This window comes from Amblyomma mixtum, chromosome 1, assembly GCF_055824585.1.
Source record: "Amblyomma mixtum isolate Tamu chromosome 1, ASM5582458v1, whole genome shotgun sequence".
NCBI classification, from domain to species: Eukaryota; Metazoa; Arthropoda; class Arachnida; order Ixodida; family Ixodidae; genus Amblyomma; species Amblyomma mixtum.
Genome location: NC_143012.1, coordinates 191,361,581 through 191,377,766, shown reverse-complemented (window position 1 = coordinate 191,377,766; position 16,186 = coordinate 191,361,581). Strand labels below are relative to the sequence as shown.

General features: G+C 46.2%; 2 protein-coding genes across 2 annotated transcripts in view; one reads left to right on the top strand and one right to left on the bottom strand.

Moving 5' to 3' along the window:
• The first annotated feature begins 1,794 nt into the window (after nucleotides 1-1,794).
• Nucleotides 1,795-16,186, top strand: part of LOC149370323 (uncharacterized) — a 173,962-nt gene continuing 159,570 nt past the window's right edge. Inside the window, exon 1 of the mRNA XM_089561242.1 lies at nucleotides 1,795-1,900. The gene's annotated coding sequence lies outside the window, so the exon portion shown is untranslated. The remainder of the gene's footprint in view (nucleotides 1,901-16,186) is intronic.
• Nucleotides 13,573-14,931, bottom strand: LOC149370324 (uncharacterized). The gene has a single exon (XM_089577539.1). The coding sequence runs from the start codon at nucleotides 14,929-14,931 to the stop codon at nucleotides 13,573-13,575; it is 1,359 nt and encodes a 452-aa protein (XP_089433665.1).

Here is a 16,186-nt window from a genome sequence, read left to right as displayed (position 1 = left end):
TGAAAACTGTTTTTTTTCTTTCCTGCAACATCCAGCGTACTGATTTTTAACAAATAACAACCACGACATTGATTTTTCGTTTCAGATCCCAGCTCTTCCTGGAAACAAAAACAGTTGTCGCATTTTGACCTAGCTTTACTTGGCTATCAACCTGTTTTTTTTTTCAGGTCAATAGGAATCACTCTGCTCTACGTTATTCACAATCACCCATATCTTGTGTGAGTGCCCTGCCTTTGTAGCCGAAAGACATAAGCTGCGATGTGCTCTGGACCGCCTGGACCCTCGCCCTTTCACAGAGGCCAAGATCCTCGGTCCGTGGCCACAACAGTCAACTGTCATCAAGGCTTACAAGGCACTCTTTCGCTTTTTGAGGGAGACTGCCTTGATTGACAGACTGTGATTATTTCCCTTTACTTCTCTCTTTCCTCTTTAATTCCCCTCATTCCCTTCCCCTGTGCAGGGTAGCCAACCGGAATCCTTTCTGATTAACATCCCTGCCTTTCCCTCTCTCTCTCTCTCTCTACGTTATTCACGAATGAATAGGTAAAAGGGTCTCGATCTCAGTGAACATTCGAAAGCGATTCCTTTGCATCCAGCACATACACTATTGTAGCAGAGCTTGGGATAGTACGGTAGCTTACTCGCAGCAGAAGCAGGGACATCCTGGAACCTTACGGATATGTAATAAAAATTATACAAGTGGGGCATAGTCGACGGTTCCCAGGGACAGGTCGTTTCAACAAATTAGGCAAGCCCCAGAATTGCCTGTATTTTGGTCCATTTTTTAATACAATGTCACTGAAAGTACTGAGCTCTCAAATAGTAAAGGTTTTTTTGGGGGGAATGGGGAGGGGGGCACATTGATTTAGCCCAGATATTGCTGTCGTTTTAGAGAGCGAGCAGTCTTGGCTTAGTTTCGCGTCATAAACGAACTGCTAGCCTCGAGTTAGTGACGGCAGAATAAACCTTTGGTTTTTGCGCAGTCTCAGTGTATTGCTTCCACATACCTTGACACACTAATACATACACATACACTGATACCAGTGCATTGAAAGGCACACTTGTGCTCTGAGTTATCCCAATGCTAGCAAACACACTGCGGTACAAGCCTGAAGCATTGAAATGCACCTGTAACTTTTTGGAGGAAAATTAAAGACGTTAAACACAGCAATAAAAAACTATGAACCTTAGCACGAAACGGTAAAAACCACAAAACACATAGGAGCCACAACTGGAAGATTTGAAATAACTTCAAATTAATGCTGTGTAAGCGGATTAAAATTTCTTAAAGTGGCGAAAGATAAGGAGGTCTTTAGATTTTTTCTTTTGCCGTTAGTCCGAAAGAATGATCCATTCAATGGAATTTACAGTGCGTTATAAAGATAAAACGTACAATTAGGAAACACATTAGTCCGTGCATTTGTCTAGCGGAAAAGGACACCAAAACCGCAATATCTGAAACAGTACACGAGCTGTGCGGTGACACCGAAGCTTCGCCCGACATCTACATCGACGTTGTCACCAAACGTTTGTCGCGTCCCGAAACGGGACTCCGTGGGAGACGCGCTGCATGTTCGAGCGAAGGAGAAAAAAGAACGACAAAAAAAAGAGATGCCTCCAGAAAGAGTGCGCGAGTAAGTCGAGCCTGATTGGTCGTCAGTGGCGGCCACAAAGACTGCGACGTCACGCTGGTGAACCAGCGAATCCCCTCCCCTCGGCCGCGTGACGTCACGGATCGAGCGGGCGCGTCGGGCAGCGATTGAGGGCGCGCGCCGGGATAAAAACTCTGGGAAGCCGGGAGCGTCCCGAAAAGTGTGCGTGCGGAGTCCATCGGAGTTCGACGCGGCACGGGAGACCAGAGCCACACGCCAGCGCCGACCGACGACCCCGTCAGCAACAGGTGCGTGCGCTCATCAATTCCTAAACCCGTTGTTCTCGTTTCCTACTAATTTCGCGTTGGCGCTCCTAGCTATTCATGTCGAATTTTATTAACAAATTTGCCACACCACGAAGCCACTGCTAAAGACCCACGTGTGCTTTATTTATTCGCCGGGCGTACAATGTCCAATGCACAGTAGAATAGGGAGCTAAGAAAGCAAAACCTTTTATCGTAGTTTTACTTTTCGAGTGAACAAGAAATGCATAGAGCAATATTTTCTGAAATAGGGTTATGTCCTGTGACCGATGAAGCCTACCACCAGTCCGAGCTCTCGGTCATCTTAAACAAACTAGAATTATTGCTTGTACTAAAACAGAGATTCCCTATAATGTCAATAATCTGCATTCATTGTTCACCTTTAATACTTTTTTGTCTTTATGTAGTTTTGCGGTCATCCCGCTTCTCTAGAGATTATTGCTGGCGCAAATATTTTTTTCTTTTAACGAACTTATGTACATTCTATGTCGCTCTACTGGTGGCAAATAAATAACAAAACATCCAGGAAGGCAATGACCGCATCAAGTAACTACCCGCGTACTGTAGGGCAAATGCAAAGATCAATGAGAAGGATTTAATTTCTGCTGAAAATTCTTTTAACTTATTTATTGCCCTCAGGACCTCTCTTCTTTTCGCGTGCCTCGACTCTGTACCCGTTATTGTCGAATTATTACAAATAAATGCATGTTAGAGCAAGTCATGGGATTGTCTAACCCTAAAATACTTACAAGTTTGCAGCTTCCAATTTGGATTCTCTTTGTGTGCTGCGGAATAGTGGTCGAATATAAATATTGTAGTGCGTGCGGTTATTCTTGACCGTTGCATATCCTAGCGTAATCAGAATCCATAATACTCACCTAAAATCTATAAATCGGGAAAATACTTTCAGGGGGTCTTTGATGTAAGGGTGGCGTGGGTACGCAGTCCACTACACTGCTTACCGGTTGGCACACTTAGAAGCGCTCAGTACCACGCACCCTTAGGACCTGGTTTCTTGGAACTGAGTGAGGTCCCCTATAAGAATACCTCAACAGAAAAAATTTTCTGTTTGTTCGTGTATTTCTTTATAGATTTGAATTCCGCCGCACCTGTTCTTGGAACTGATAACTGAGTAGTTTTTCCAAGCGCTTTCTACAATTCTGCTGGTAGATTTTCTGTTTACCACCCTCTCCTTTTCCGTAGTATAATTGAAATGCCTAGCATTTCACCCCACCTATTCTTTAGAACATTCAAAATGGACCCAGTGTCCGGTATAAAATCCTCATGGGCCGAAAGCATGCAATACTTATCGGAAACGCCATTCTTTTGCCTACGCACCCTTCCTTTGTTTTTCAGCGTAACGCATGATGGATGCATTTCCTGCTGTATCCTGCTGGTCGTTCTCCAGTGTAAGCCAGGGCTGCTACGTGCACAATGCATATATTAACAACTTTAGCACAATTTTCTTCATGGGGTACTAAGCAAACTGCTCCGGATCTCCCAACGACAAGAAAACGCTGACTCAACCGGAACATGCAGCTCCGAATGGGCAATAGAAGATTGGGTGGCGGATTGTCGCATTTTCTTCTCCTCTGTACAACATGAGATTTAGTTATAAGAGCGACTCGGTCAAACAACCAGAATTCGGTTAAATGTGTAACATCGTCATCTCTAGCACGTTGTGCATAAGAGGTTTTCAGCTATTCAAGTAAAGTGGATGCATATGATCTTGGAATAGACTGCAGACCCAACCGCCACAAGAACGGCAAATTTTTTTGGTTTGTAGATGTTAGCGTTAAATCGCTTCATTAGTTTGCAGAGGGCGATGCTATGAAAATCTTCCCTTTCCAAAAAAAGGTGATTGTCTTTTTTTATTCTGAAATTCTTAAATTTCGCTGCAATATCTTTTTTATGTGTTTGGCAGCTCACTCTTTACGTGATTCGAAAGATGTTGCATACGGCAACATGCAACATGGCAAGATGTTACATGGCATGATAAAGATATTTTCTAGCGTTGTATAAAAACCCCCAAAGAGCTTAAAATGATAGTCGTCTTCTCAGACGACTATCATTTCATATCTCTCTGCCATTTTTGAATACCTCTCAGAAAGTTTCTCATGAAAGAAACGAATTTGTGCTTCGCAGCAAAATATTGAGAGTATTACCAGTTTCTTTCTCATTTGTGAATACAATTCCGCTTTGAAAGTTTCGTGTTTTCTTCCTAGCTTCTGAAACAAGGAGACAAAAAAGTCATTGCCTAATGTATAGGCGACCTTCGGGCAGGTTACCGCGTTAACAGTAACTGAGATATTAGCCAATTTCATCTGATGGGGCTGAACAATAAGTGTTACTTTGATAAGAATTGTTCGCGTGTTTTTCGCCGGGAAAGCACAGATATTCTCTCCGACCTGGTGCTTTCCAAGGAGCACTGTTCAATCTTAACTGCAGTGTTTGAAAGGAGAGCTCTCTGTCGTTTTGAATTTTGAATGTTACTTGTAGGCATCTTAAAACTCAACTTTTCTGAAGCGAAGTTAAAAAGATGAGCTAATGCAGCCTAGCGTCGCTGCTCTCTTCATTCGCCCTTCCAAAACTCTTGTAGCGAACGCATAACGCAACATCACAGTCGGCTGAAACACATAGAAACCAGTCTGCGGTGTGTAAGAAATTACCCTCAAGTCCAAAGGTCAACTTCATTGCAACTACGCTCGGATGGAGACTGGTAAAGTGCGAAGAAAGGACTGTAGCTGGTGGCTAGACAAAACACGGTCGTCGCGTGAGCGAAAATCGATAAGTATTCAAGGGCATCTGTGGAAACGCTGTTTCGCGCTGCAAGTGCATGCCAGCAACTCTATTGGCACACACTAGGGGTGTCGAAAAGCCGTTCCAGAGGAGGGCTGAAGAGAACTCTCCAATTTCTCATCCAAAACACAGCATGTATTGGCAGTAGATTATGCTGCATCCAGCGCATAACTGCGAACTGCGATTTCAATTTTTGTGAACCGAGCAATCCCATAATGTCCAACATTAAGGCTTTCTGGCCATATCGTTTTGCCTGCAGTGCATTGGAGAGAGACTAGAGATTATGTGCATAAAGCACATGACAGAATTATCCCAGCTACATGGTCCTGCGTTTGTTGTGCTAGTGGAGATCGCTAAACGTTTCTTTGGCGTGGAGGCAACTTCCCGTTTCCGAGTTGTAAAGTGTCAAAAGACAACTAACTGTGCACGACACAGCTCTGACGTTCTACAACTTAGTTGGGAAAAGGTGCAACTATTTATACATGCTGCATTACCGCGACTTCAAACGAGATGTGTGTAATGAACAGGAACCAAGGTAAGCACATTCTTTTTTTAAATAATGGAAGACGGTGTGCTCACGCAAGCACTTCCTTTTCTGGCTATTTTTACCGCTTCGATTTTTTTTTTCATATGAGTCCTTATCCTTACTCTTTCCCACTAGAAAATACTTATAGAGGAGCAGCCTATATCTTTTACATGTGTAGCAATACTTTAAGAACACATGACGCATAGCTTGTAAAACACTAGCACGTGTAAAAGATGTGGGCCTCTCCTCGATAAGCGTTCTTTAGTCAGAGAGAACAAGGATAAGCGCAAGGGAGGAATTATGGAAGCTGTTGAGACCGCCACCCGGGAGACTACTTGCGTGAGCACACCATCTGTCATTATTTCAAAGACAGAACATGCTTACCTTCTTTTCCACTGATAACAATCGTGTCGTTTGAAGTAGCTGAAAAGCAGCGTACTGAAATAGTTGGGCCTTTTCCAAATACGCTTGTTGAAAATTAGCAATCTGTTTCCACATTGTTCAACGTCCCTTGTCGTTTTATGCGTTACAACTCATATATGAACCAACACGACGAAGTATCGGCGTTTCTGAAGGTTGTTTCGTGTTTAATGCAGGAAATGTAAAATGTCAGTTTACGCACTATGCGCAAAGTACGGTCGCCCAGCATGAAACTTCTTACTATTTATCGAACGAGACGACATTTGCAACACCGACACTTTGGCGTCTTTAAGCATGCGGCCGATCACTATGGATCGATCAGTACGGCTGTACTGTACTTAGCCGACCGTGCTTTGCATTCAGTTTCCCACAAGAAGCTAACCACTTGACTAGGCCTGTATTTCTCCTTTTTTATCCATGTCAGCAGCCGGTCAAAAAAAAATTGGCAGTGGCTTAGCTCAGCTAGGCCAGGATATACGTAGCGAAAGCAGTTTAGTCCACTAACATTTCGGCAGCGACCCGCCGTCGCTGAGGCTGCGGCGCCATGGTTGCCACGGCACTGGTTGCCATCGTAACGGCGCATGTGCAGTAGTGGCCTTTGGCAGGCGCCGAGAAATTTGCTTCTGATAGCCTTGTGTAGCTTTTGCTACAAAACGTTCCACTTCGATGTGCAATGATTTCTAGAAAGCTTTCAACCCCTCAAGAGGCTTGGACATTCTCAGCGGTGGTTCTAAATCGCGCCTAAAGGGCTCAGACCCTAGTGTAATCCGCGCGGCGTGACTACCATCGGAATACATCCCCTGCTTATTTTCACGTCCTCGTTTTGTGATATTTTTTGTGGAGAGTCACTTCCTATGGTTTAATGATGATCTGAGGCAGAGAGGTCATGCTTAATTCTCACCATCGTACACCTTTCCTGCTGCTTTCTGCTAGAGCTTCGCATTAGGATTCTAAAAGGGGAGCCAGAGGAGCCCAAAGCAGTGGCATAAAAAGATGTCTTACGCACTGCAGTATTTTGGCATCAAGTAAGGCAGAAGATTACCCACAAGAAAAATTATCCCCATGATCAGCTTTCACAGCTAATTTGCTCATTGTAGTTCTAGTTGCTCATGATACGTCGGTGGGGTTTGTAGGTGCTGGCTAACGGTACAGTTTTACTAAAGATGTGATAGGTTCATTCAAACCCACTAAAACTTATGCGCTATAACTTTATCGCAAATTTGAATCTTTCCGCGACAAATAAATAGCACCTCCTTTGGGCGTGCGTCCTTCACTCGATCGGGAAAACTTGAATCTCCGAGTCGGAGGAAGAATAGTTATTACAGATTTCCAGCTTAGACCTGGCGTTACCTTCTTCTGACACCTCTGTCTTGTGGCTATTTAATCGAATACTATGTGGCAGTTTGAAGGCGGCTGTTAGGATGGAACGGAAGTCTTAAGATTTGATAAATTGAAGGTGGTATTCTGAGCCAGAACGACATTACAACACCTCATTAAGAGCCCACTCGTGGGCGTCTTTTGTCACGGAGTCGAAATAATCGTCATATTTAATTGGAAAGAAAACATTCGGAAGCATATAGGGCATTGTGTGCACCAGTCAAAGGTGGCTGAAAGCAGACTCGAAGAACTAGAGCCTAAAGTTTTGGTCGTGCATAGGAAGCGCACTGTTCCATGTAACTCTTTAACAAACCCGGAAAGCATTGGCAGGGTTCGCCTTTTCGAATACGGACCGATAAACTTGCTATCAGTGGGCCTAGGCACGAAAACAGGCAGATCATGGTGTAGGTTCTAACCAAGTCTGCCCGACGAACGCAGCAGCAACCTGCTTCTGCCTTAAGAAGATTGGGTTGAAAAGTGAAAAGTGAATTCCATGGCACGAGCGAAGCGTGAATAGTAACACAAAGCCTGAAAATTATCTGCCAATGTGATCGGCGCTAACAAGAATAGATGCAGCATGCAGAGATAGTAATCGTCCTCCTTCAGGGAAACCAACTAAGAATTGCGCTTTAAACTGACTGGGTTCAGAAACTATATTCATGCCCCTAGATTGGGAACCGTTAAGTGTCGATATTTCCTTCTTCTCAACGTGCGAACCTTGTAACCGACCGGTAGTCATCAACAATATTTTAGGGAGTTCCTCAGAAATCCTTAAAGTTAGGGTTTCCTTAGCGATTTTTTTTAAGCAGTTTGCTTCAAATGCTGCTGGTTTTAGGGCCCAATTGGAGCGTGATGCAAAGCACAGTACCAAGCAGGCATGTAGTACATTTAACATCGAGATCCTTCCCAATACTAGGCGCCGCGGTGGTGCAGTGGTTGCGGGGCTCGGCTGCTCACCCGAAACACGCCGCGAGAACCCCAGGTGATCGAAATTATCGGGGCCCTCCACTTCGTGTACCTCATAACATGAGTCACTTTAGCATGTTAAACCCCACAAAAGCAAACGATTCCGATTTCTATAAACGCTATCACCTATGCCTGAAAGATAACTAAAAGCAGAGGAAGAAAACCTCACAGTTGTCATTACAACGTCTATGCACTTCAGTACCTTTCACAAAAACAGACGAATTCATTCTTTCAGTTAACGAGGGTACTATTCCTTCCGCGTGCGGAAAGGTGATTATAGCTGACATATGCTCACTTTCTTTGTCCCCAATAATTTTTTTTCTAAAAGCCTGCGTAAATATAGGAGTCAAGAGGCAAACGTAAAGGTAAACCAAGACCACCTTTTAAGCATCAGGAAAGAAACGGAAAGAAACGAAAGAAAGAAATGTGTCATTTGCCACGAAAATTCTAACAGGATGCATTTATTTTGTGACTTTTATACTTTGGCGAAGAAATAAGTCGACTTGTAGCAAAATGGAAAACAGAGGATCCAAACAACAACGAAAAACTTCAGCATCCCAGCTTCTTTGCACATCCTTCTCAGCTTGATTTTCTTCTCTTTGTTCTTTTGTGATGCACAGGAAAGAAAAGCATAATGTCGGTGAAAGAAATTCTTGCGGCGTTCCTTTCGTGCAACAACCAGATTCATTTTTTTTATTTCATTGTGGATTTTAATCCTGACGGTTTTGCTCTTTGCAAGAAACTCTCAATAGGAATACCTCGCGTAGCGTCGAAGTGTTGTCCTCGAGCTGTCGGCATGTCGTTGAACTACAACTCTCCATTCTGGCGACGCCGAAACGCGGAGAAGGTTCAAGCGTGAGACTTCGTGAATGACGTTGAGGTCAGCAGAGTTCACGACGAGATGGCTTTTCTCTCGGGCAACTGTGGAGCCCTCACAAGCCATATTTCGCGTATGCCCCAGTTTCGTCTAACAAGGTCGACGCACTTTCCGTTGAAAGAGCTACGACAACTCTTCGCGTTTGACAAGAGCTGTCGAGCAATGTGCTTCGAGTCTTGCTACAGTTACCGCTCACGTCCCAAGCGTGACGATGGCGTTCCTTTCAGAAAAAAAACAAATCAATATTTAGTACGGTTTTTTCTTAATTCTATCGCAATAAATCGTGTCAACAGATGGCACGCTCTACATTTCTAGCAGTGAGGTCTAGCGGCACTACTTATTCGTGGTATAGTTCATCTTTGTTCATTGCAGAAAATATTGGCAGCCTCTATTGTTTATGCTTAAATGCTCATTATATTCATAATTGTTTTAAGCAATAAGAAGGAACGCTATTTTTTGTTGCGACGGAGAACTGAATATTATTGTCGCTTTTGCAGCAAAATGCAAAGAGCTGAACAGACTAGGTCACACCTCTTCGGCTTGAATCTGGCCCTAAATGTCCGTACTTCCATGACATGACTGCAAAATGCTTCTAATTGCTGCGTCAAACTCCAGCCCTTTCCGGAGATGGTGTTGAGATTTCAGTTAGTTTAAGATATTCCCTCTTGAACGCAGCAAATCAACAAGACTTCTTTATCTAAAATGCATTGCTAATGAGAAAGCCTTCAGTGAACAATATTCAGCCACTAACAGTTAGATACACACTAATGACTGACCCAAAATTGAAGTCCTAGAGCCATTATTTTCTACAGCTGTAGAAGACCCGGTGGAGACAGCAAATTAGGTCGGCGGATGAGATGAAAGAATTTGCGGGGATAGGGAGGCCGCAACTGGCAAAGGACCGGGTTAACTCGAGAGACATAGCAGAGGTGTTCGCATAGGAGTGGGAGCAGTAAGGCTGATGATGATGTTGATATAATGCCCAAGGATGCGTGATACACGATATAAGATTCATAGGCCCGGCAAATGATTTTATTGTTGTAATATTTAAACTGAGGGATTTCGGTTTCAGTTCCTGAGCACCGGGGTGTACCATGACGTCACAATGAGGGAAACAGCAACCCTGGTCACGTGGGTCCCATAAGCTGTGACACATGGACAGCTGCGTCGTCTGCCCTGATACGCATGCTGTGCATAGCAGCGCGTTTTGAAATGTGGGCAAACTTAGTCTGTTGTGCGATATATGCTTAGACACGCGAAGCGAACGAGGGAGGACACCCGAGTTCTCAAACCAAGCGGCTCTCCTGGCCCAATCTCAGTGGGCATACCGCACATGCAAACGCGGTTTGTGCATTCTATTTTGCTTTGCCGCACTACGCCAACGCCGGTGCGCGGCGGACATCCGTGTCGTTGGCCCGTATAGCCGACAGCGCGTCAATTGGCCGATATCCTGGTCACATTACAACGCCACGAACGCTCACTGTTCGTACCGGCCAATACGCGCCACTGTCTTCACTTCGTTTCATCCGCGCAGCCGCGTTGAGAGTCTGCTCAGCGTCCTGTGGCTGCTGATGCTTTCTTCTGCTGCTCGTTTAGAAAACTGTTCATGTATTCGCTAAATGACACTTCAATATAATTGTTGTGGATTGGGCTTTTATCGCGAAACTGTGGAGCTCTCCCAGGCATTAGCCTATAATGACAACTGCACTTCAACGTTAGTTTTGTTTACTTATCTGCACGTGTATACAGGCATCAATTGCGCGTTCGGTCGGTATGAATAGCAAGTTGCACTCCACTTAGGCTAAACAGACTCTTCTCTTTACCGCTGGTTGTACGTTTACTTGTTTACGCAGTGTGGTAACTCTGCAAGAACCACCGATAAATGCGACCGCCAGCCTGGGAAACGCTTCAAAGTAAGGTTGTCAGTAACGCGTAGGAATGTGTGTGTCTCTTTCGTTAACTGCTTTTTTCGATATGTCCAGTGACTGACTTTAAACTGCTTTATCTAGGAGTATATTCGGCGCTTTTAAAAACGTGTTACATCCTAGTCGAAATCAAGAGGAAGAAATGGTCTTGAGCAGGGCGTTTAATGCGAAGGCAAGATAACCAATGGTCGTTAAGAGATTCCAAAGGAAGGAAGTGTAGCAGGAGGCTGGAGAAATTTAGCTGGGTGGATGAGGTTAAGAAGTTTGCGGGAATAGGGTGGCCGTAGCTGCCGTAGGACAAGGTAATTGAAAGAGATAGGAGAGAGGCCTTTCTCCTGATGTTGACGCAGTCAGGCTGATGGTGATAATGTTGTTCAGCGCCCATTTTCAATAATTAAAAAAGACTAATTTGTTGTCCACAAGCGACGCTTACGACAGCCAGAATCCGGCCCCCTGCAACACTGGTCGGCAGACTGGGTCACACTGCCAAGCGGTGACTCATCCTCCTCGATGTATTTGGGCTCTACGATGTAAGCAATCGTCGATATCCGGTCGCTATTATCAGAACTACGCTCAGTGACCATTTGCATCGGCTAAAACTTCGGAAATCGCTCTCCACGTTCTCCGACATTGCATATACGAAGCCCGCGCGCTCGCTAGGCCTACTCGAAAGGTTGGTGTGTGTCGAAGGGTGAAGTTCACTTATTCGTAATACGGAGAAGTCGTAAACAAGAGCAATTAGTCAGGTCGTTGTCTCATGAAGGTGAAAGTTTAGTTCGGCAGCCGATGCAGGTGCAGGCTGGTACGTCAGCGGCGGCATGCCTATCAGCTCACTGACCGTCTAGTCGCCGACGCAGCGCCTCGCCGATTTCGCGCGTCGCCATTCATAGTACGTCACGTTGCTGTGCTGAGATGCCCTTACTATTCACTGTCGTCGTTGCCAGGTTTCTACCTGACTAACTACCATGCATGCGATGGGTCTCAATTATGAAAAAGAGCATTAAAGGACTCTTTGGATTTGAATGAAAATAATTTTAACCGTTGGCTGCGTTGCATACTTGACCGTGGGTGACTTTATTCTCAAAGGAAGCCCATAAGTACATTATAGCCTCAAACTTTGGTGGCTCAACTCCTCTAACCAAGATATTTTGATGTTATGCACTCAAAACCGCAAATGTTCTTTCTTTTGTAGTTCACTCATTTTTTTCACACTTCGCCTTCGCTATGGGCGTAATAAGAACTGGAAAATTTAGGTTTTCAGCTTTATTGTTAACTTTCAAAAAATTATTTTCCACTAAAAAGAAATGAGTGTGAAAAGGGAAGAGGAGCGTACGGGTGCGGACCAAAGCAACCGAAGCACACTACTGCCTTCGAACATCTTTCATGCGTTACCTAATTTGAATTGGCCGCTATGGCTCGTGTGTGGTGGTAAGAGACATCAGTGCAACTTCTCGGCGACCATTTATGTTTGCTTGTCTCTGATTCAAAGTCGTGATTGCATTAGATCGGGATCGTGGGCTCCGTATTCTTATGTGCGCAATTGCACATTTTATGCCGCATGAAAAGGTGATCTCCGTGTGTTCGACCAGTTACTGTTTCTCAAGAGTTATCGGCACTTTGAAGCCGCAACAGAAAATATCAGGGAGGAATTCGCCAGTGATGTCCCTTTGCGGGTATTGTGGCAATGAAAATGAGTGTGTGGGCAAAGTGAAAAAAAAAACTGCTCTTCCGCCTATCTTGCTTTGCAATCTGCATAATCACTGAGTGTGCCAAGTAGAAAACCTAATTACCACACAGAAGATGCGCTTCCGGTTTTCTGAAAAGAAAACAATATATGGAGCTGTTTTTAAATGGTAAAATATGTCATATCTTCAGACACAGAAAGATTCCTCGCACATCCGATGGTTTTCTCGTCTGGTTGATACTGTCGCGACGCCGGACGTTGGGCCCGAGTCGAGGGTAGCGAAGACCAGCGAGGCGTCGAGGAACCACGGAGGCGAGGAGCTCTCGTAGGCGAATTAGAATTTATTTACATCTTTACAGATGGAGATTTCAGAGAATTCTGCCTCCTACGAGGCGGAAACACCGGGTTTTAAGCCTTGTAATGTCCCTAGGTCCCTAGGCAGGGAATTTGTTGTCCTTGGGCACGCACCAATCGAAGAGCACAAATTGTCGTTCTTTTCACACGGCACCATAAAGGCCCGCCCTCGAATTCCTGCACGTAAGCCACAGCACGTGAGCACACACACCACCAGCCTTCCGCAGGCAACCGCTGTTTCTCACGCTGCGAACTTGGAGTATCGTGTTCTCGGCGGGTCCGCTCGTCCTCCTGTAGGCTTGCTTCTCGGCGATGTGTACGTTTCTCCAAACGGCGGGTTTCGGTAAACCGACCCCGGCACGAAGCCAGCGTTGCTTGTGTTATGCCCACGCCGTTGCACCTGGGCGAGGTCGCCGTTCTCGGGTAGCCTTGTATATCTTCTGCTTCATCCGGACACTCGAAACGATGCGAACTTGAGCTCCGATTACGGCCACGCTCTACGGCAACCCTCGTCGACGAGTGCTTGTTTCCAGGCCATGGTTGCTATCCGCCTTTATGCGCTCCACGGTATACTTGTCATCAATGAGACGCACCGGCGCCTTCGCAGACAGTTGAGACATTACAGCTCCTCCGCCGACGTGATGATCTCGGACGGCGAGGAGTGTCGGCTGCTCGACGTAAGAGATCTGCACCACCGTCCGGTTGATGGACACTCCTGAAGGGCAAAGACTAGCGCCACGGGTACTGTGGGGGTAGCTTGTCTGAAACCGCCGCCTCAGTATGAACTTCCCCGAACGGCCCGCTTATGACCACGTCTGCTACTGGAAGGCAAATGCTGGCTTCTTCCAGTATAGGTTTTATCCAGGCGCATTTGCCGTTGTACTGCGTTTGTTCAACGTAGTCCGGATGTACAAGGTCAATTGTCGCTCCACTGTCTCTGAGCACCCGACATGTCTTTCCATTCACAGTAAGATTAAACAAGTATGGGCTCAGCAGCTCCTCATTTGAGGCTGAATCGCAAGCGTAAGCAAACGTTACTTTTGGTTTGCGACATCCTGCAGCGATGTGCCCTGTTTCATGGCAGTTATAGCACGTGAGCGGCCTGCGCGCCTCAAAAAGTTTTTTCTTTGAGCGGTCATCATCTCCCTTTTTCATTCGCTCACTTTGCGTGTTCTCAACTTTAGTAGGCTTTATCGTAGCCTCTGGTGTCTCAAGCTTCGGCTTTGGTGCCCCTCTCCACTGGCGCTCTGTCCAGCTCTTCCCCCTGTCAGCCGGCCTGGCGGAAGAAAACTCCTCTCGTACCCCTCGGCGGGAGACATACTCGTCCGCCAGTTCGGCCGCTGCCTGCACCGAGCTGACAGTCGCCCTGTCTTGAATCCAAAGTTTCATCGACTCTGGAACTTTCGAAAGAAACTGCTCGATGGCGATAATTTCTAGAGCCTTACTAAACTCATCATTAGCTTTGGCGCCTTTCATCCATTCCACTAGGTTTGCCTTCAACTCATAGGCAAACTCTGCGTAGCTAGCGCCCTGCTTCTTTGTTAGGCTCCGAAACCTATGCCTGAATGCCTCTGGCGATAAGCGAAATCGCTTAAGAAGGCTTTCTTTCACTTTGTCATAATTGTCCGAGTCCTCAGCAGAGAGTCTAGCGATCACATCCGCTGCTTCGCAAGGTAGCAAGCTCAACAACCGTCGCGGCCAAGAGCTGCGACTAAACTGCGCTTTTTCGCAAGCTCTCTCGAAATTAACGAGATAGAGGCCTATGTCTTGCCCAGTCTTGAAGGGCTGCAGCAGTTTCGATAGATCATATAGATCTGGCCGGGCCACTGCCTCTACGCCTTGAACACTGCTCGTCTTTCTGAGATCAACTTCTAGGCGAAGTTTCTCTACTTCCAGCTCTAAATGCTTTTGTTCTGCCGCTTGGCATCTCTGCATCTCTTTCCATGCTTCTTCTACTTGCCCGCTCTCGGCATCCAAACTTTCTATTGCAACGATGATATCAGACTTTGTCATCTCCGGACCGACCTTAATGCCTAGCTCCTCACTCAGACTCACGAGCTGAGTCTTGAGTAGCCGCTTGAAATCCATGACTGACAGCAGTGCGACAATGCCGTGGCCTCCACCCAGAAGTACTTTAATCCACGCTTCTGCGGCTGGCCTCACCAGGGAGAAGATTACACCTCTATCTTATCAGCCTGGCAACCAAAAGCAATGCCGGCACTCACCACTCTGCAACTGCCAGTCTCTCAGGAGGCGTGGGTTCGTATCCCACCGCTGCCACCAGTTGTCGCGACGCCGGACGTTGGGCCCGAGTCGAGGGTAGCGAAGACCAGCGAGGCGTCGAGGAACCACGGAGGCGAGGAGCTCTCGTAGGCGAATTAGAATTTATTTACATCTTTACAGATGGAGATTTCAGAGAATTCTGCCTCCTACGAGGCGGAAACACCGGGTTTTAAGCCTTGTAATGTCCCTAGGTCCCTAGGCAGGGAATTTGTTGTCCTTGGGCACGCACCAATCGAAGAGCACAAATTGTCGTTCTTTTCACACGGCACCATAAAGGCCCGCCCTCGAATTCCTGCACGTAAGCCACAGCACGTGAGCACACACACCACCAGCCTTCCGCAGGCAACCGCTGTTTCTCACGCTGCGAACTTGGAGTATCGTGTTCTCGGCGGGTCCGCTCGTCCTCCTGTAGGCTTGCTTCTCGGCGATGTGTACGTTTCTCCAAACGGCGGGTTTCGGTAAACCGACCCCGGCACGAAGCCAGCGTTGCTTGTGTTATGCCCACGCCGTTGCACCTGGGCGAGGTCGCCGTTCTCGGGTAGCCTTGTATATCTTCTGCTTCATCCGGACACTCGAAACGATGCGAACTTGAGCTCCGATTACGGCCACGCTCTACGGCAACCCTCGTCGACGAGTGCTTGTTTCCAGGCCATGGTTGCTATCCGCCTTTATGCGCTCCACGGTATACTTGTCATCAATGAGACGCACCGGCGCCTTCGCAGACAGTTGAGACATTACAATACTTTGATGCTGAGCAATCAGTTTGAAAGTTTTCTTTGTGCTGAAGCACCCAACAGACTTCGATGTCTCGTTGTGGTTAAGACCGTTTGTACGAACAGGATTGAAAGGCAGACCGTGTGCTTTGATAGCATAATGGGAAGTTCTCACCTGCATGTGACGAATGCTGCTTCAGAAGGTAGATTTGAAATAAAACACCTCGGTTCACATTAGTGCTTAACCAGAAGTTTTCTTCCAAAACTCCTTCCATTCTTCAATCCTTCATGCCAGAAAGAATTGTGCCATTTTTATTTTCTTTCCGATTTTCGCATTGAGAAGAAAC

Excerpts from the sequence above, each read along its gene's own strand:
- LOC149370324 (XM_089577539.1), bottom strand. The coding sequence starts at position 14,931 with ATGGATTTCAAGCGGCTACTCAAGACTCAGCTCGTGAGTCTGAGTGAG.